The following is a 20584-nucleotide window of genomic DNA, read 5'->3' as shown; positions in this document are numbered from 1 at the left end:
TGTATTTCTATAAGTGGGGTAAAACTATGGAATAATTTAAGTGTAGACATAAAAAATAGTAATAGAATTGATGAGTTTAAACATAAATATAAAGGTATGTGTCAATCAAGATATATGCAAGAACAGGCTCAATGATTAATTAGATGGAACATTGTGGGTGTGGTGTATGAATGTTAACACTTTGTAATAATTCTTTAGTATATTACTTGTGTGGTGTAGAAGAGAATTATTTTGTAGAGATACTGCTTGCAAACCAATGATGGTAAGATGATGTCATGGGGTAGGACTGGATAAGTCTGACTTCTTCCTACTCCATTCAAGCATGTACTAGGTATAAGCACATTGATATTGGATTAGCATTTGTTGGATATGTGTAAAATTATGTGTGTTGACATATCAACACACATAATTGCTTGTACATGATCTCTAAGAGTGTTAGATGAGAAGACTGACAATTTTGTTAGTGCACTAACTATGAAGATAGTTAGCTATCTTAGCTTAGCAGAAAGACTGGAAGCAGGGGGAAACAGCTGGTCAAGCTCTATCCAAAGATGATAAAATTAGCCTCTATAGCTCACCCACATATATAGTTATAGATAATTCCTTATGCTTTGTGGAGTTTTCTTATAAATAAAGCCTCCAAATAAAATTTTTCTCACCAAATGGGATTATGTGCTTTGTTCAGACTACATGTTGAACTGATTCAAATCCATATTTTTTCCCTCCAAGTCCCTCAGATCTGATGTTTTCATGAACGTGCGAACAAACCAAAGCAGATTTTTCAAATCAGATATGGGCCACTTCCATACAGTCATGTGAAAAAAATAGGACACCCTTTGAAAGCATGTGTATTTTGTAACATGTTTTAATATATGGTTATTTAATCTCAATTTTAACAATACAGAGAGATTAAAGTAATACAACTAAACAAGTAAAACTGAAGAAAAGTCTTTTCAAGATCTTCTGTAAATGTAATTCTACAAAAATGCCTATTCTAACTGAGGAAAAAGATAGCACACCCTCACATGTATGCCCTCTTAAAATGGCTCAAATCACACACAGGTATATCACACCAGGTGCACATAATTAGTAGATCGTTACTCAGCATTTTGAATGAGGCTTGCCCCATCTAAACCTCAAACATTTAGTTTGGTGTGCTCCTGACTGTTGAAGTGAGAGTGAGCACCATGGTGAGAGCAAAAGAGCTGTCAGAGGCCTTCAGAAAAAACATTGTAGCAGCCTATGAGTCTGGTAAAGGATTTAAAAAGATCTCAAAAGATTTTGAAATCAGCCATTCCACTGTCCGGAAGATAGTCTACAAGTGGAGGGCTTTCAAAACAACTGCCAACATGCCCAGGTCTGGTCGCCCCAGCAAGTTCACACCAAGAGCAGACCGCAAGATGCTAAAAGAGGTCTCCAAAAACCCTAAAATGTCATCTCGAGACCTACAGCAGGCTCTGGCTACTGTTGATGTAGAAGTGCATGCCTCTACAATCAGAAAGAGACTGCACAAGTTTAACTTGCATGGGAGGCGTGCAAGGAGGAAACCTTTGCTCTCTAAGAGAAACATCAAGGCCAGACTGACATTTGCCAGAGAGAATGTTGACAAAGACCAGGACTTCTGGAATAATGTTCGTTGGACAGATGAGTCCAAAATTGAATTATTTGGACACCAGAGCAGAGGACATGTTTGGCGTAAACCAAACACAGCATTCCAGGAAAAGAACCTCATACCAACTGTGAAGCATGGAGGTGGAAGTGTCATGGTTTGGGGCTGCTTTGCTGCAGCAGGACCTGGTCAGCTCACCATCATAGAATCCACCATGAATTCTACTGTGTATCAGAAGGTGCTTGAAGAACATGTGAGACCATCGGTTAGAAAATTAAAGCTGAAGCGGAACTGGACCATGCAACATGACAATGACCCAAAACATACTAGTAAATCAACCAAAGACTGGCTGAAAAAGAAGAAATGGAGAGTCCTGGAATGGCAGAGTCAAAGTCCAGACCTGAATCCCATTGAGATGCTGTGGGGTGACTTGAAAAGGGCTGTACATGCAAGAAACCCCTCAAACATCTCACAGCTGAAACAATTCTGCATTGAGGAGTGGGATAAAATTCCCTCAGACCGATGTCAGAGACTATTAGATGGCTACAAGAACCGTCTCACTGCAGTTATTTCAGCCAAAGGAGGTAACACTAGCTATTAGGGGCTAGGGTGTGCTAACTTTTTCCTCAGTTGGAATAGGCATTTTTGTAGAATTACATTTACAGAAGATCTTGAAAAGACTTTTCTTCAGTTTTACTTGTTTAGTTGTATTACTTTAATCTCTCTGTATTGTTAAAATTGAGATTAAATAACCATATATTAAAACATGTTACAAAATACACATGCTTTCAAAGGGTGTCCTAATTTTTTCACATGACTGTATGTGGTCATAGATTCTGACTATGCGACCACTATCAGAACAATCAGAATTCATTGGCGTTTTTCAACAGCAAGTACACCAACTTCAGTCCACTCAAGTCAGCTCCCAAAGCAACCTTGATGAACTGGATGGAGCAAAAGCACATGGGCTTTTTGATGTGTACTTGCCTGGATGCACACTATGAATTGGAACAGTACTCAGGGTGTGACTGATGACAAGTTCACAAGAACAAATACAGAAAAGTATGCACACTGGAAAATGCTCCATGTGTTTTTTTTAAGCCTTCAATTTCTGCACATGTGCCTATCATCATCATATAGTGTTAGCCCCCCCACCAGGTGATTAAAAAATAAACATAAAAGAAGAGCATCAACAAGGAAGACAACTTTTATTTTTGTTAAACATTTAAGCAGAAGCTTCTGATCATAACTGAGCAGTTTGAGAGAACTACACGATTTAACCGTTGCACAAATAACACTGTTATTTTTGTATGCAGATGACGACTCGCAATTCAGTTAAATCTGCACATGCATGGTGGTTTAAAAGGTCAGTGGTGTTCACACCGCAGTCACGTCACTTACAAACATGAATCAGATGAAGCATCAACCAAAAATACCAGATCTGACAATAAGATCGGAATTGAGCATTAAGGCCTGTAATGTGAACGCAGCTTAAGTCTCATCTCAGTGCAAATTAGACTCAAATATATTGGTTGACACTAAAATGAAACTGTGTACATTCAGCCGAATCTGCCATATGGCTACCACATGGCTTAACAGTGATCACCTATCAGGGCTTTATATGCAGTTGTTTATCCCTTAAGATCTTGTCTGTGGAACACACAAGCAGAAGAGCAATGAGGCAAAGGGCTCTGCTCTCACACCATCTTGGTTTCTTTCTAGCTGAGCCTTAGGAATCTGAGTCTTCTACTTAAGAACCATTTTTTGAAATAGATGCCCAAAAGGAAACCACATACTGAAAATGTTACAGAATTTGAAACTGAAATATCAAATGTCACAGGAGTTACTTGTTCAGGGCTTGTTCTTGCTCCCCTGATCGTTGAAAGTTAAATTGAGCTGAGGCTGCAGTGCAGAGTTGAGCCTGGTGATTTAAACATAATGCGATCGTCTGACTCATACCAAGCTGCAACACTCGACCCACCTCAGCGTAGCCTTTACTTGTAACACCAACAGACAGAGGTAAACACACTCATTAAAGGCATCGTTATCTTTCTCATGGGATAACCACCTACATCAAAGAACACAAACCAACTGTATCTCAGCCTTAAAAAGGACTGACTGAGGAAACCAGAGGTCAGCAGTGCCTGCCCTCTTTTCAGTGAAAAGCAAGGAGGGACAATCTATTTACAGATGAAGGCAGACTGCAGTTGATTTTGAGTACAAGTTGAAAATTGTCTAGGGCCATTGCTTGAGATTTATAGGGGGTTCTGAATGCAAATCATCCCTGCGTAGACATTAATCTAGTAGAGGTATTTCATTAGCGGGGGCTTTGCTGGAGAGGGGAGTTGGTGTGCTCGTAAATTTTGTCTGGCACACTGATTGTTCAGCAGATCGCTGGGGAAAAGAGTGGACACAGGTAACAGCTTTCGCCATCGTGCTATTATTTCCTGCCGAGGGATCCCAAAACACACGCTACAGCTGTTATGCTGGCTTGGGATGAACTATTTATGAACCTGCCAATCGCCAGTCTACAGGCTCCATCCAGGGGATTTAGTAAGGGCAGCTGAAGTCTTCTTAGACAGCAAATTACAGTACAGAAGCCCAGACATGGTCACTATAACCAATACAGAAGGGGCATATAAAACCACCAGTGACTTCAGAGAGATTATGTTCAGTAAAATCAACAACCTAAAAGAACCTTTATCAAAAACTTCATTATCTATTGATTAATTCCTCAGACTACTAATTCCTCCAGCCTGGTGCCAGATACATCAGAGATGTAATCAATGTTGTGAACGAAATGAATGTAATATGCCAAAATACTCGAATATCTTATTTACATGGGTATAAAAACAAATCAATGACATATGATAAAATATATTTTAACATTACATATGGAGGTTTAGCCCTTCTAAAGGTACAAATCTACAAAGTTAAAGCCACAATTTAAAAGAATAAACTACACTAGCTTATTTACATGTATGTTTATTTTTCTGTTTGTTCAATCAGATTAATTGTACCACCTTAATGGAATTACATGAAATGTGAAACTAATAATGGTATACAATTAAACTCTAGCAGTGTTCCTAAACTCTTAAGCAAAGCTTTAAAAAGTGAAATCCAACCAGACTTTTAAATACAATCAGTGTGCGACCAACACAATTTATTCAGATTTTTGCCAAGATGAAAATGAAACCATGGCAGCTGAACATCCGTGATCAGGTTACCGTTCAGAATACAGCTAAAAACATTCATCTTTGTTTAAAAGCTTAAGAAAAAAACTTAACTTGTCGAACATTCAAATGCAGGTGTTGAGCATCAAATCTTACAGTAGCAGCTGAATAAGTGCAATGAATGTAAACCACCCTAGAAAATACGGATATGCATTGCTTGCAGAACATCTTAACATGTTTTATTTTCTTACAACCCTCTGGCAACTTGGCCTCATTGTGGCTCACACCTGGCACAGAATCAACAACTGGAAAGCTTTGCTGCTAATTCATCAGTGTTGAAACATTCATATTAGCTCCATTGGAGCATTAACAGGGAGAGAGATTGATTAAGCAATGACTTGTCACATTGTTCATCGATATTTGATCTCTCAAGAATACTGGTGTTTATTTAATAACACAGAGTCATTCAAAATGTCAGCAATTGTCTGAACACGTTTTTTAAAAAACTGAACCCTTACAAACGCTGGCACTGCAGCCATCACACTCAAAATCACATACCAAATATAACACTCCTCTGTTTTCCTTTTAAAGAGTACGTTAGTAAAACAAGACTATGGATAAAATGTCACATCAGATCTTTGACATCCGCAAATGAACAAATTAACTCTCCTGTGATCAGGTCATTATCCCAAACATTACTTACACTCAGTTGGCTAACGGGGCCTGACACAAAGTTTGATGGCTGTGTGAGGGCTGGCAGATGCATCCACAAGCACCAACAAAAGATACGAAAACACTTCCAGACACTGTTCTACCGGTTTCACGGTATACTACTGGTGCTAACATGCTTTATTTATACAACATGTTATATGCTTTTTTAAAAAAATCATCTTTATAATTCTGTTTATTCTTTAAGGTCAATCTAATGCTGCAATCCAGCTCAATCAACAGGCACAGAAACCTGCAAGTAAAAATAGACCCTTTGAGGGTCATAGTAGCTGATGATAATAGTTACTGTAGAATACCGCATACCATAATGCCATAAAACCATATTTGTTTGATATTTGGGGCGACTGTGGTTCAGTGGGTAGAACAGTTGTCTCCCAAACCGGAGGGTCAGAGTTTCTAAACTCGGTGCCTGCAGTCCACGTGTCGAAGTGTCCTTGGGCAAGACAATGAACCCCCCGATGGTTAGAGCACCGTTTGAGTTGGCGCCGCAGATGGCTGCCTCGGTTCTGTACCGGAAACAAATTCTTTGTGTGTAACTTACTTGGCCAATAAAGGTGATTATTATTTTCTGAGATGGTTATCATACCATGAAAATCTCATACTGTTGGAACCCTACCACTGGCCCATACTGCATTATGCTACAACTACACATTCCAAGTTCATTCCAATACTCGTTTGTGACCATTAGTTTCACTCCATGATGGAGTACATTCACCGACCAGACAGACCAGGCGTTGCTCCAGAAAGTCTGCTAAACCATTTGAGTCTGTCTCAACTTAACTGCTGATGAAAAGTCATTTATCACTACTGTGTGCTACATAAATGTGCAACTCTATCTTGTATTACTTGTTATTTAATTCCAAAGCAAGCACAGGGGATACAAGTAACTGTAGTGTGCTGTTAAAAACAAACACCATTGGAAGAGAAAACTGCATATGGTCAGCAAAAATACGGTTAAACTAAAGGGCTGACAAGGCAGGCAACTCAAGAGCCATGAGCAGAAGAAACCTGATACATGTGTGATTGCTAATTCTTGCACAAGTGCTACAGTGCATCAGTCATCTTTTTAGACAGACTAACTCAAACTCAAGAAACTGTAAATGCAGGAGAGGACATTTTAGCTTTAGTTTGACAGAAACCGATTTACTATGAAACACTGAGAGTGACACCCACCCCCACTCTGTTCAGCGATCTGTTGCCTAGGTGGACAGGTTTATGGATCCACATTAGGGTCAGTGAACACTTAGATCATTTCCAGCCTGTGAACCTGGCTGAGACTGTTACCCAGGAGTGAGTCTGTTCTGCAGAAATCACAAAGAAATCTGTTGGCTTGGCACCACAGGTTACACTGTCAGTGACGCATCCCATCTCCTGCTCTCTGCACTTTAAAGCAGGTTGGGGGGGGAATGCACAGTCAGCATACAAGGGCAACCTTTCTGTTGCAGTAAACAATCAAGATAGCAGTAAATAATCGAACTTTTCATTCAGAACAAGAAAACCAGTGTCTGGTCACTTGTTCTACACAGTGTGACTATTTCTTCCCCTTCCCTTCTTTTCAAGAGGAAGTCACCTAACGATGACACCTACAGCCAGTGCCAAACAAGAACTGAGAGCACAATTACCGATATACAGTACCAACCAACTACACACACTGTATTCAAAATGACTACCTAATACAAAGAAATCATAATGCTGCTGCATGTACGCACTTGCCACCAACTGACAAACAGGAACTGAAAAGAAAAGGGAAGCAAAGATGCAGAAAAGCTTTAAGTTGACACAGATAAGCTTTAAGTTGACACAGATGACTCAAATGCTTTTACATCCCTATTGAGAGCACAATACAAGTGTAACACGAACTGCACGACAACCTGCATGCATCGACAGTACAAGTAAGAGGCTACAAAAGCAACAGAAGCAAGCAATGTCGAGCATTAGTGAATTCATGTGGGGCTGACAAAAAAACCAATGTCACCTTATGTGGTCCTCTCCAAACATGACCCCACCAAGCTTATTTTCCCCTGTAATAAAATGTTTAACACTCGGCATGAGCTCAGCAGTTCCCGCTCTCGTCTCTCGACAATATGGATTGGGTCCTTTCAGCGTGGAGCTACAGTAGCTTACATTTTGTTCAATTTTCCTACAAGGATCAATAAACATACCCCCACGCTCAGCATATATGGAAATGTGTGGATGCTGTGTCTGGTGCTCTATCTCCTGTTAGCAACTGATGTTGACATTCAGACACATGATCTCTCATTTGCATTGGAGTGTTCCTCAGCAGTTTTTTTTTGTCGTCAACATTTACATGTTTGAGGCCTTGGTTCAGCCCTACAGGTAAGGTTGTGATCAAGTGGACATGTTAGAGAGTGGACTCAAAAGGGGATAATGAAAGAGCTAAGGCACACAAACAACATGAGGTTTCTCTCCTCAGAAATACAGAAGGCTCTTGTGCTGAAGCTGCATGAGCATAGCCCCAATTTGTCTCTCTCATGTAATAGCACAAATCACAATGGGGTCACAGAGATAACACTCAGTTTTTCTAAAAGATAATTAATTGGACATGTCTGAAAAATGGAGGTCATTTAAAAGCATGCACCATTGTTCTGTAGGTATTCTGCAAATCCTCTGAGACTGGCAATGTCTGAACAAAATCACAAGCTTGTACAGAGAAAAAATACTTGTCTTCTGAAGATTTTCTACAGTTCCTTAAATGCTCCAACTGTATGAATGAAAAAATATTACATGATGAACAGTAAAAATTATTTTTAAGACAGTTCCCAAGTGGTTATTGTTTCCTGTCTGAGTAGCCAGGAGAATGCATCTTTGGTTTGATTTGGAGACCAAGGTCCAACTTAGAAAATATTTTTATTGTGAAGTGCACAAAATATTTTTCCATTCAGAGAATTTAAGGATAAGCAGAGTAAATCCAGAAAAACATTAAATATTTTTAATCAAACTGATGTTATCTCTGTGACTATGAATGCATAAGAGGCACAAATGTTACTAAAATGTGGCAGATGCTATAAAAATTGGCAATATTTTCACTATTACCCGCATGCTTTCAACAATATTGTTAGTATTAACTTGGCCAAATATCAAAGACACAAAGTCTCTAGCCATACTAGACACTTTATAAGGATCCACAATGTGATGTTTTAAGATAAAAGCCAACATCAGCATGCTAACATGCTCAAAAAGACAATTCTAGCAGAATAGGCTAATGCTTTTACCCTGTTCACCATGGCAGTATTTAAAGTACTAAGGATAAGACATCTAGGCTGAAGTGGGTATCAGTTGTGACTGCATCCCTGATCTGAAGTGGCAAAAATAAGGATGTCTAGACAGTTTAATTTTCAAGTATAGATTATTTCAAGCCAATTTTCTCTTAAAGTGACCTTTGTAAATTTACGCATCTTGTTTAAGACCACTGCATTCTTTATATTGCTTGTGGTACTTAATGAGTATTTTAAATTCTGTATCCTTCATAAACCACTCTTTACTAACAGCTATCATATTTAACCAGGTTTAGTGGAACACTCACAGGCTTCACAGTAAAGTCTGTGCCGTCTACAAGAGCTGGACTGAAACTGGGTTCACATGTGTGACTGTACAAAATGAGATATGGTGACAGACTGATGTTCAAGGGAAATCACACTGAATACTTCATAGTGAAGAGTGAGATTTACAAAGAGAGCAAGGTAAAGGTCAGTGTTATGTCCTCATCTCACAGCCAGCAAAAGCATACAGCCCATGGGTTATTAGCATTGGTTTGCTACTACTGATCTTCATGACACTAAACCACCCCTGAGGACAAAGGTCAAGCATGATCACACGATCCTGCAGAAAGCCGAGTTAAATATCCTTATACTGAGGCGATTCAGAGAGGCAGCCAACAGAATGTGAACTTCAACACACAGCTGAAGCAAGAAGGGCAATCGTTGCTCTGACTGAAAAATGGAGGTCTTCACAATCACTACTCATACAATGGTCTTCTACTGTATCTCTGGCCTATCTGCTCTGCTCTGCAAGGGACTTGATCCACTGCCTGGAGAAAGGACCGGTCCTAAAATACAGCATAACATAATGGATCTATCCCAAGTACCTTCTCCCCCAGAGGTTCTAGTTATTGCAGTCCATATATCATGGATTATTGTGTCTGTCCATGCACATTAAAGCCTTTTTTAAGCCAAGCGGAGGCTATACAGGATATAGGCATAGTTTAGACTTCAATCTGCAACTAGGTAAATATAAAATTTATACTGTACAAAGAAAAGTGACAAAGCAGAAATCATCAGGGCAACTTAAAATGAGGCATTTAACATGATTTGTGCCTTGCACAATTGTATAAGGCCATGGGCAATTTTTTTTTTTTTTTTTTAGTGTGTAACCTAGAGCATCTCAGTCTGAACTTGATCTGCTACTGTAGATCTGCTACTGTAGATATTTCAGTCTTACACACTCGAGTTGCACATTCAGAAGCATCTGGGCTGAATTTTAATCTCTTTGCAATGTATGGCTTCGCCAGGCACAGTGGCTACAGTGTCTCCAGACACCGTCAGAAAAGCTCTGTGCTGCCCAACAATACCCATTTTCTGTAGCTGTGACGTGAGTAAGTCACCGACCCATTTTCCACAGCCAACACCAGTAAAAAGAAAGCATCTGATATAGTCTCGGTGCAGCTGGTCGTGTGGCAGTGTTGTGCTTGCACTAGTTGGCGTCTCATTTGACTAAATGACTTTGATCAATATTTTCAACTTTGTTAAAGACTTGTGAAGAACACACAGTTACATAGAGACTATTTGACTCTGATTAAAACAATGTTGTGTCTTACTTTTCTTGTGTGATATGCTTCTTTATGGCTCCCAGTGTGACCAAGCTGTTGCTGCCCTGCAGCAGTCTGCAGGTTGCCAGGTGCCGCTGGTACTGCTCTTTTAGATAGGCGTTCTCCGTGCACAAGTCGGACACTTGCTGCTCTAGCTCCTCAATCCTTCCCCTCTGTCTCTCCAGCAAGTCCTGCTGGGTCTCAATGATCTTGTTAAGCTCCTTCAGATACTCCGAAGCCCTGGTAGGGTTCTCGGTCGGGCTTTCCATGTCGCTCCGACTGCAGCTCCTGCGCGTCGGTTCCATATTATATCGCACAAGCCGGAGAGATGGTTTCATGTAGTCTGGTTTTTAACAATTCACCGGGCTGTGCCTCTTACGCTTCGCCATTGTTTAAGTCGGTGTGTGACAATTGAGAATCAGAAATCCTCCCGGCGCACGCGTTTTCAGCTCCCACTGCACAAAACTAGACGCTCCGGACCACGTATCAAGCTGCCAATGTCAGCTGGTGTGAATCAATCAGCCAAATGTGACAGGCTACACTGTGAGGATCCTAGTTGGCTCTGCGAAGTCTGCCTGGTCCCCCTGTTGGTGGCACGGTATGACAGTTTCAGTTAGGTTCCTTTGGCTCCATGCTGTTCCCGAGACTTTTCATAAACAGACGCTGGCTGTCAAGTGGGCGGGGGCTTCAAGTTTTATGAATCTGCAAGTCGCACTGAGCGCAATAACGGCTTTGCAGCTGCTGTGGGGAGGCACATTAATTTCTGAGTTAGTCAGTACGTGTTGTTTTTTTTTTTTTACATTCTGTGCTCACCGATTCCGAACATTTGTATTAAGTGCATGTGCTGTGCAGGTACGCACGCACGTATTGCAAACATGACACGTTTTTATAACATCACTGTTGCCTCGTAGTCCGCCTGCGTTTCATGCAGCAGCACAGTCTGGTAGGCACAGTGATACTGTCTCGTGCTTGCAGAGTTGTTTACTATGCTGTCTGTGTATTGCTATTTCACCAGCAGGCTGCATCCCCTCTGGTGAAATGATCTGTTAGATAGGAGCAGCGTGGGTTAGTGTTTAAATCAGAAATGACTGCTCAGCACATCTGTATGTGTGGCAGGAGGCTGCAGATCTCTTGTGCCCCATGGGTCTATAAGAGCAAACGGCAGTAGCCTGCTGCTCTCTGCCCTGCCACGAGAATAAGCCTTTTTTTAAAAAATCACAAACAACTATAGGATTTCTATGTGATCTTAAAAGAAGAGCATAAAATGGAAACTTTTAAAGCTACAGCTGGTGAAAGTCCAATCTGCCATCCTCATCCATTATGCCTTTGAATAAAATCTGAGATGAATCAGTAATGCACACACACTCAACTGCTCAGCCATTTTCATATCCACGTCTCTCATTAAAATCCATTGTCTTTTGATCACTTTTTCTGAGCTCTGCTGAGATTCTGCATTGATGAAGCGAATGCTTCACCCATGAACACCTTCACCGTGCACACCAGAAGGCTGCACTGGGATGATGGAGGCAGAGCTGCAGCAAACCAGACACAGCAGGGAGCAGTTTAGAACATGGAGTACAGATGAGTCTGTTAGACCTGTCTCTGTGGCTCCTTAATCCACATGGCAGGAGGCCAAGAAAGGCTGCAAGAGGTTCAACATGCCACCCAGAAGGATATACAGCACACAGCCATTAACAGCCACCAGTCACAGCAGCAAGCAGTGTTAGTGGGGAAAGGAGACCATCCCTCAGCCCATGTGCAAACACACATCATAGCACATATACGACCTTCAGTGAACCTCTGCATCCTTTTCAGCTCTGGCACTGCTGTTCCTCAAAAGAAGAACAGAAAAGGGCATAAAAGAATAACTCACTTCACGTAAGTCATATACCTTAAAACCTAAATTAGATATTTTCATGTTTCCTAGACCACAATTACACCATCAAAGCACACAGCTCCATCAGTCCTCCATCCCTTTAGCTCGTATAGTTCTGAGGAGGATAGGATATTAACCACTGCAGAACATCCAGCTTGTTGTTATTATGCTCTTGTGCTCTCTGGGTTCTTCCTGTAGCTGACCAGTCATATGCTGATGACACCGCGGGTGCCAGCCAGAGATTTATTTTGTGAAATCATTCATATATTTGCACTGAGGCAAACCCACTCAGAAGCACTCTTAGCTCAGCCCTGTAAAACGTTTTCTAGCTGTGACGTACGAAGAGCCCCAGTCATTTAGCCAGCAGAGCGGAAAACTTGTTTGTTTTGTTTTGTGTGTTTGTTTTTTTATTTTTTTTTTTGCTGAGAATGCCAAAGAGTGTCTGCTGAGCCCAACAACCCCCTCATGTAGCCTAGATGTGCATCTGTGTGATGGATCTGAAACACTAGAGGGAACATTGCAGGCAATAAAGTAATTTACTCCAATTTCTGATCTTCATATAATACATAATTAAAGTCATAAATTCCCAAACCAAATAGTTTAAGGCGTTCCCTCAGTGGTGCTCCTGCAATTCCCTGCAAGAACACAGAGGGAGCTTGATTGGGTTTGGATTGTTGTCATTTTTTTATATGAATGTGGTAACATAAACATGACTGCATTTTTTTCTTGTCTTAGAAAACACTTAACCAAAGGAAAAATCATCTAAAACTATTATATTGGGCTCAATTACAGTTATGATGTAAATGAACAACACCCATAAATTACTAAAGCTTTCATTTGGCTCAAAACTCTAGACTCCGACGTTGCTCACAAAGAGATTTCTTTCCATTCTGAAGGTCCTGTGAGAGCAGTCTTACCAGTCTTGTCAGGTCTCATTCCAGGCCCACGTCACCGATCCCCTCCGCTGATAGCACATCTGGCACAGTGGCTGTTTCCCTTCACCCAGGTCAGCTCAAAAGCCTGACAGGTGGAGTTTAAGCAATCTGTGTGCCTTAATGGAAAAAATAAATTGAGTGTCATTTTAGCTCAACATGGATGACTGCCTTAATGAGATTTAGATATACTGCAGGTCACATTTAAAACCCAAATGCCACAATCATGTGATGGGAGTAATTTAAAAACAGCCATTTCCACTTTTGAATTTCATCACACTTAAACTGAAGCAAATCTAAACTGGTGCTACTGCTTTCTCCTACAAGTGGTGGACAGCCATTCAACTGGGGGTGCTTCCTCACGAAACACAACACATCGCTGAACCTGGTTTGTTTTTTTTTCCTAGGCCAGCCAACATTTTGAAAATACCCTCGAGCCCCTGAAGTGGCCATAGCCTGAGCTACACAGTAGGCCTTCCAAAGCTTCCTCGTAAAGACCCTCTCAGGCACACGACAAGGCTCTTTTCTGCCTAACAGCCCCTCTGAGGAACAAGGAGCCAGCGCTGTACAAGTCCTATTTTCAGCAATGCATGTTTTGGCTTCATAAATGCAAGTATCTTCTGCTTTTCTTTCCAATATATCATTGGAAACTGAGCTTTTAGACTTTAGGTCAGGCATAACAAGCAATTTGAAAACACCCCCTTGGGTTCTGAGAAACTGTAGGTAGGCGGTTTTCACCATTTAGTTTTTACTTTTATAAAATGTATTCAATAAATAAGACAGAATCTAGATTTACTAAAACATGTAACACTTCTAACAATTAAATATTTGATGAAACTGCAACTAGAATTCAGATGATTGTAGACACAACTAGGGTGACTATCAGTTAGTGACATGCAGGTGGCTGCTGAGACAAATGAGGTGGGTGCCTGGGCCCCACCAAAGCAGTGTCACAGACAGATGGGAGATATCTGTTTGGTGGTTACAGACCTTAACACGTCCTCCAGGAGCCAGAAGAGAAAGACCCCAAAATCCCATTCTTGTTGGTGACTGTGCCGACTTTTGAATACATGTGAATTCAGCCAGTGTTAACACACAGAATCACCGGTTTCCATCAACACACAGTAATATTTCCCTTGCATTACTTTTCCTGTAATGTTTTTCCAAATATACACAAAACACCAGAAACAAAAAAATGTGAACTACAATAGACTTGTTAGAAGTCAACAAAATGTAACAAAGAAGAAGAAGAAAAAAAAAAGTATGGACAAATGAAACAGCTCTGATGCTTCAGGTAATTCCTAGGGACGTGTAGAAAATTGCAGGTTGAGTGGGTGTGACAGAATCTGTACTGCAAGCGGAGGAAAACCAACAGTGTTGAGTTCAGGCTGGATTTACACTTGTATTTCAGATTACTCAGATGTTTCTGTATGATAACAGACCGTGGGAAGATACTCATCTGTTAAATGTTACTGTGAAAATCTATTTAAATGTAAACCTCAGAGAGCGGGGGCTTTATGCTTTGGTGAATAATTATGACAAGATCGACAGAAGATAAAAAATAAAAACTTTAATTAGCAAAGGCAAAAACATTCACTCAAACAAACAAGCTTGTTATGTGCTGTAAATTATATAATGGTAAGGCATGACTGAATCTCAAAATAAAAACAGTGCTGAAGCCTTTTCAACATCACACAGTAAATAGTTACTAGCTAACTAAAAAAGTTCTTGTCAACACTTTCATTCAAATACAAAAATATCTAATTTAAACAAAGTCACACGCTCACATCCCAGCAGTTCAGTGCTACAGTGATCTCCTTCTGGAATGTGAGCAGGTCAGAAACAAAAGAAATTTAACATTTTCAGAAATGAGACCAGGTCACATTTGCTTGTTTTTTTTACAACACTGAGATAAAAACTGAATAATGACTCACATTTCTTAACTGTTTCACATTAATGAATTAGGCAGGAGCTGCATGTACTGTGGCTCAAAAGCTCAGCCATGTTGACGAACTGGGAAGTTCCACTTCCCTCTAACAAAATGCCCACGAGAGATCTAGAGCAGCCTTTTCCAGGTTATGCACATTTGAAGGGTTCATCACCTAAGAGGATGTATTCAGTGGATAAAGGTTTCACGAAATGCCAACGCTTTCAAGTTAATGTTTGCTTTCAGTCATACAAGAATGTGGTTCATCCTGAGTTACAACATTTCACAAGTCAAATATAAGTAGCACACAAGTAAATATCAAAACAACAAGCAACCATTTTAACAAGCTAGTGATTTGGTTTGTAAGCACTCTTCAAAATTCTTCAAACATAGTTTATAACCAGGTGGTCTTCTATAAAATCCATTACAAATGGCATTCATATAAACCTGTTTCCACACATGTACACACAAAGTAAATAGTCCCGTTATCATCTTGCATCTCTTAACTTGATTATCTATACTGAAAAGGAAGCTTCTTTAAGCATCTGTACCAGCATGAAAAGAACTAAACTGATTTTGCATTCACATCCCACAGCATTCATCCTGAGGGACAGGCACATTTGATATGCAGTAACCACTTGTGGGGTTCTGCTTCTGAGAAACAGTGACCAGACAGAGGGCTTTATCAGGACTTGTAGTCTGGAGAATAGAGACGCGACCTTGGGCTGCTGTTGGGGTCAGGTCTGGGTATCATGCGGTTGAAGGAATTCACCATTGAAGAGTCTAATCCTGAACAAGAGCCAAATATAGCACTGAGTAAATAAAGCAAATACAGCAGGACAACAGTAATTTTATGGACAGAAAACACTTAGCAAGAAATGACTGGAACAAAACTGCATTTGGCAATTTAAGAGGGAAACATCTTGATTTAAAATTCACAGCTGTACAGCATCATTTGTACTGTTCACATGTAAATCTCTCCCAAACACACTACAGAGGCTACAACAGTAACACCAACCCTGTAGCAGCTCCATTCATGATTAACTGGAGACTGACAACTCCTTCTGCCTGGTTTTACATCCAAATGACCTTTCATTTACTATGAGTGGGGTAGAATTTGACTGCCTGTCCTGAATGCTGTCAGACACCTCTTCTACCCTTTAGAGTTAATTCTTAGTGGAACTTTAAACTTCTCTTTACTCATTACATTCAGCTGTACAGCTCAGGTATATAAACCTGGACTGATATTTCACAAATGTCTGATTTCTTAAACAGTTGTGGTGGGGAAGTGTCCTACCTGACACTGGTGGTGGCGTCCTCTGGATGAAAGCAGGGTGATAAGTTTGTTCCCTTGGAGAGAACATTGTGTGGAGAACTGCAGGGAATATAAAATGCATCAGTGTTTGATGAGCTCAAAAATCAAATCACATTATCTTCTTCAGCTTGGTTTCAAATACTGACCACTACTGATAATTAGTCTCTCTATATATTTAATGCTTTTCTAACAGAAATGCAGTCACCCACCGATGATGATGATAGCTGTCCCTGCCAGCAGAGCGAACAGGGTGAAGAACATCATCTGGTAGCTGTTTATGAAGCTGTGCAGGGAGTAGGCCCCTTCCATGTTAACAAGCGGAGAAGCAGCTGTTGAGAAAGAGCGGTGGAGGAGGTAACAGGCTGTCAAAACCTCTTCCACACACACACTGACATATTAACTATGGCACAGAGAGATAATGATGCTCATTACAGCGGTGGTGGAATTGGAATGGAATGATGGTTCAAGTGTGCTCATTTTGGATGTACACTGAACAATACTTTGTTTTGCCTGTGTTTAACAGAAAAACATATTGTGAAGCTATGAGAATATCTAGATTCTGTTTATACTACACGACTACCTTTAGGACTGTTACAGTTTTTGAAATTCAACCTACTGTTCAAATGTGAGAACATTAGAAATATTTCATCTGTAATTATATATAGCACCTAACAACAATCTGTTCAAATTTAAAATTCTCCGCCCAAGTTCAGATAATCCACTTAAAGCCACAAGACCCAGTGGCTTGAGGCACAGTGACTTGTCACTGGCACCAAAAGGATATCTGACCTTGCATGGTGTTGAGATCAGCCACGTGAATCAAAGTGACTGGGATGATGAGACGCTGGCCGGAGGAGGTGCTGCTTATAGAAACGGAAGCAGAAACTGCTGCGTGAGGGTCCACAGCACTGACGGCGTACTTTGAGAAGCTAGGAACACCATGGTGTACCTCCTTCTCTTGGACAGCAATGTTGGGTGAAGTAGACACCACCTGAAGATTTGGAAAAGTGTGGCACACATCTAAACAAGAGGTTCACCATCACAGCCAATGACAAAACTGAAATGTAATCCACATATGTTTAATAACAGAAGATTGGCCATGAATAGCCATGAAATAAGTAAACCAAGCAACTTAGCTTAGTACACCCTGGATTAGAATCCATGCAATGTTCTAGTATTTAATGCATCCTCTGTTAAGTACAGCACTTCATGACATTTTGTCAAATCTATCCTGTTCCACTTCTGGACGATGACCTCCTTGGGTGCCGTGATGATTGATGGCAACTTGAGTTGAGGTCAGGTGACATACTCGGCCATTGCAGCACTTTAACTTTGTTCCTCCTGAAGAATCCTGCAGTGACCTCGGAACAGTGTTCAGGGTCATTGTCATGTTGAAAACATGCCCGATGCTTGTTCTCTGTCCAATTTTTGCAGTACATCTGTAAATTCGTGGCAAATAGACTTTTCTATGCACTGAAGTACACTCAAGGCACTTTCACACTATTTGCCAATTTACCCATTCACACTCCCAATCACTCAAAACAACCTGCTTTACCCTCCTGACACACAGCCACCCCGTCTGTAACAGCCCTGGGATAGAATCATCCTCCACGCTTCACCCATGGTGCTATCAATGAAGTGCAGTCCCCCACAGCATTAGCACTCCTATGTCCCCAAATTAAAACTTCACTGTAGGGACCGTGCACTTTGCACTGTACTACTCGTCCTGGAGCAACACCATAACTGCTGGATGTCGCCAAGTACTTGCTCAAAGGGGGATTTGTTGGGTGCAAGGTCTACTCCTGATTATGTCAAGTGCCCTGAGACAGTTGTTGTGAATTGGCACTATACAAATAAATTGAATTAAATTTATCAGATCCAAAAAGGTCTCATCAGTCCACAGAATGAATTCCCAAAACGCTACCTTTTTCAGTATGGGCCTTGGCAAAATTTAAATGGGTTTTCTTGTGCTTTGGCTTCAGCAGTTGCTTCTTGTGTGGATGTCAACCATGCAGGCTATGTCTTACTGTGCGAGATTAAACAGCCACTCCACTTTCCACAGGTTTGGCACTAAAGCACTTGCTTTGTGACTCTCAGCAGAAATTGCTCATCACTAGGTGAACGCTTACAGGGACAGAGTGAAGGTTTAGGAAACTTGTCACAAGTCCATTCTTTTTGAATTTCTATACCACTTTTGCCACGTCTTACAAAAAGGAGCCTGTTTAAACATAATGGAAACATACTGAGAAACATAATTTACTTGCCCCAGAATCTACTCCTGAGTCTTGGGACCTAATGCTAACCCATAAAACTGTAATGATGGCACATTTTATTAGAGACTGTACAAGAAACGGTGTCATGTCTGACCTTCATGTTGTACAGGGCGGCAGTGGGGCCATAGACTGTGAGCTCAGCTGATGGATGCAGGCTGGAGAGCAGCAGCTCAGTCTGGTCGCAGTAGAGGCCTGGCTCTATGGGCAGCCTGGTGCCGACTTGTTCCCCAGCAAAGGCACTGCCCTTCAAGCCTGCCTTCACCAGCAGGTTAGTCATGGACATGCTGAGCACACGGGTCTGTTGGTCGGTCACTGGCTGCAAGGTCAATGAACATGTGTAGAGGCCTGGAGCAAAAAACAGGCAGATGTTAAAAAAATGATGGTTCAAGATAAATTATTGATGTGTCCATTTGGGACAAGAGATGACTTATGGATGTCACAGTGTGCGTTGGAGCCCTGTTGTCAAAGTCGTACTAGACATGTAACTGTACACTGCATATGCCTGTTCTAATTAATGAATCTGTTTCCTCAGTGAGATTCAGCCGAGTAGTTACTGCTGTGTGAAAACAGGGGATCGCCCTCACAGAAAAGGTGAAGTCCAAACACAATTAGCCAGTGTTTTAGAGCAACAGTCTGCTCCGTTCAATACACCGGTCAGCTTTTATAGTTCCTTCTAAATTCATTCCATAGGCTATGCAGCTATTGATTATACACTTGTAAACATTATTTTCCTGCCCCTTGCACAGGACATGCATAAAAACTGTACCTAGGTTACTGTAGGTCAACAAGTAATTTTGTTTTGGCTAAGAGGGGAAAAGGGAAAAGAGCAGTTAATGTCCTCAAACACTACCTTTGAAACTGCTACAATTTATGTTCTAAATCTAAACAAAAAGATAATGCTAACACCACAATCCAAAATATAGGACTGGACCTGGCTATGACACCCAAATTAACCAGTAACATTATTCAAATTGAGGCTACATCTATAGGGGAAGGGGGAGGCCAGGATGGTCTTATGGTTCCTAAGTCCTTATATTGTACCTTCCCACCAAATTCAATAAATAATGAATTACCACAAATAAAAAAAAGTCTTACCAATGTTGTGGTCAAAGCTTATGTGTGTTTTGAGGACATCACTAGCAGGAAAGTCAATAGCGTCACTGGTGAAGCTGAGATGGCAGCTGAGAGAGGTTTCTGGCTGCAGCTGAGAAATCGCTTCAGTCTGCGCAGAGGAACAGGTTCCTGCAGGGTACAAACACAGCACTGGCATAAGACATATGAAACCTTTGTGCTCCATTACACACATTAGTTATGAAGTTACAATATATTCGGAGTCTGACTGTGATGTACCATTTTCAAGGCATATCAAAAGTTTGACATTGGAGGTAATATGGTTATTTAGTTCAATATTAATGATACCACCCTCATATCAGTCTGTTAAATATGAAGCTACAGCCAGTAAATGGGTAGCTTAGCATGATGACTGAGAACGGGGAAACAGCTAGCCTGGCTCTGTCCTAAGGTGTAAAAATATATCTCAAACAGCACCTCCTTCAACAGCACACTATTGAGCACTTTATTCAATTTGCTGGATTATATGCCAGACTACATTTTAGCTCTGAGCAGGTGCCAGGAATCCAGATGATACTCCAGGAAGTTATAGGTCATGGTCAAGAAATAATCCGGCTCACATTTCTCCTTAAGCCAGAGAAACACTTATTTTATACTTGGTGTATGTAAGGATTAGACAAAATATAAAGAATTTCATTACTGAGCTGGTAGAGTAAGATAAGCTAACAGGCTGCTGGCTCCAGCTTCACATTTACCTTACACACACGAGAGCAGTGTCAATGTTCTGATCCAAGTCTTATCAAGAAAGTGAATAAGCATATTTCCCCAAATGTAGAATTTTTCCATGAATTAAT

General features: G+C 40.9%; 2 protein-coding genes across 4 annotated transcripts in view; both read right to left on the bottom strand.

The window, feature by feature from the left end:
- LOC109966070 (IQ motif and SEC7 domain-containing protein 1-like) overlaps nt 1-11010 on the bottom strand; it is an 86552-nt gene extending 75542 nt beyond the window's left edge. For 2 of the 3 annotated variants that reach the window (XR_002275718.1, XM_020610650.1), the window contains exon 1: nt 10346-11009. Coding sequence is in view for 2 of the 3 variants with exons in the window: in XM_020610650.1 (XP_020466306.1) it covers nt 10346-10674 (329 nt within the window). In the remaining variant the exon portion in view is untranslated. Of the gene's footprint in view, nt 1-10345 lie in introns of all 3 variants that reach the window. The other variant, XM_020610656.1, reaches the window with a different exon arrangement.
- A 3689-nt stretch (nt 11011-14699) lies between these two features.
- nup210 (nucleoporin 210) overlaps nt 14700-20584 on the bottom strand; it is a 28003-nt gene continuing 22118 nt past the window's right edge. The window contains exons 35-40 of the mRNA XM_020610634.1: nt 19755-19901; nt 18754-19004; nt 17176-17377; nt 16596-16715; nt 16369-16446; nt 14700-15860 (exon numbers count right to left, since the gene is read on the bottom strand). Coding sequence (XP_020466290.1) covers nt 15757-15860; nt 16369-16446; nt 16596-16715; nt 17176-17377; nt 18754-19004; nt 19755-19901 — 902 coding nt within the window. The 3' untranslated portion in view covers nt 14700-15756. The remainder of the gene's footprint in view (nt 15861-16368; nt 16447-16595; nt 16716-17175; nt 17378-18753; nt 19005-19754; nt 19902-20584) is intronic.

Source organism: Monopterus albus, unplaced genomic scaffold (assembly GCF_001952655.1).
Source record: "Monopterus albus unplaced genomic scaffold, M_albus_1.0 scaffold106.1, whole genome shotgun sequence".
Classification (NCBI taxonomy): Eukaryota; Metazoa; Chordata; class Actinopteri; order Synbranchiformes; family Synbranchidae; genus Monopterus; species Monopterus albus.
Note: the sequence above shows the minus strand (reverse complement) of the source record. Positions and strands in the feature narration are given on the sequence as shown.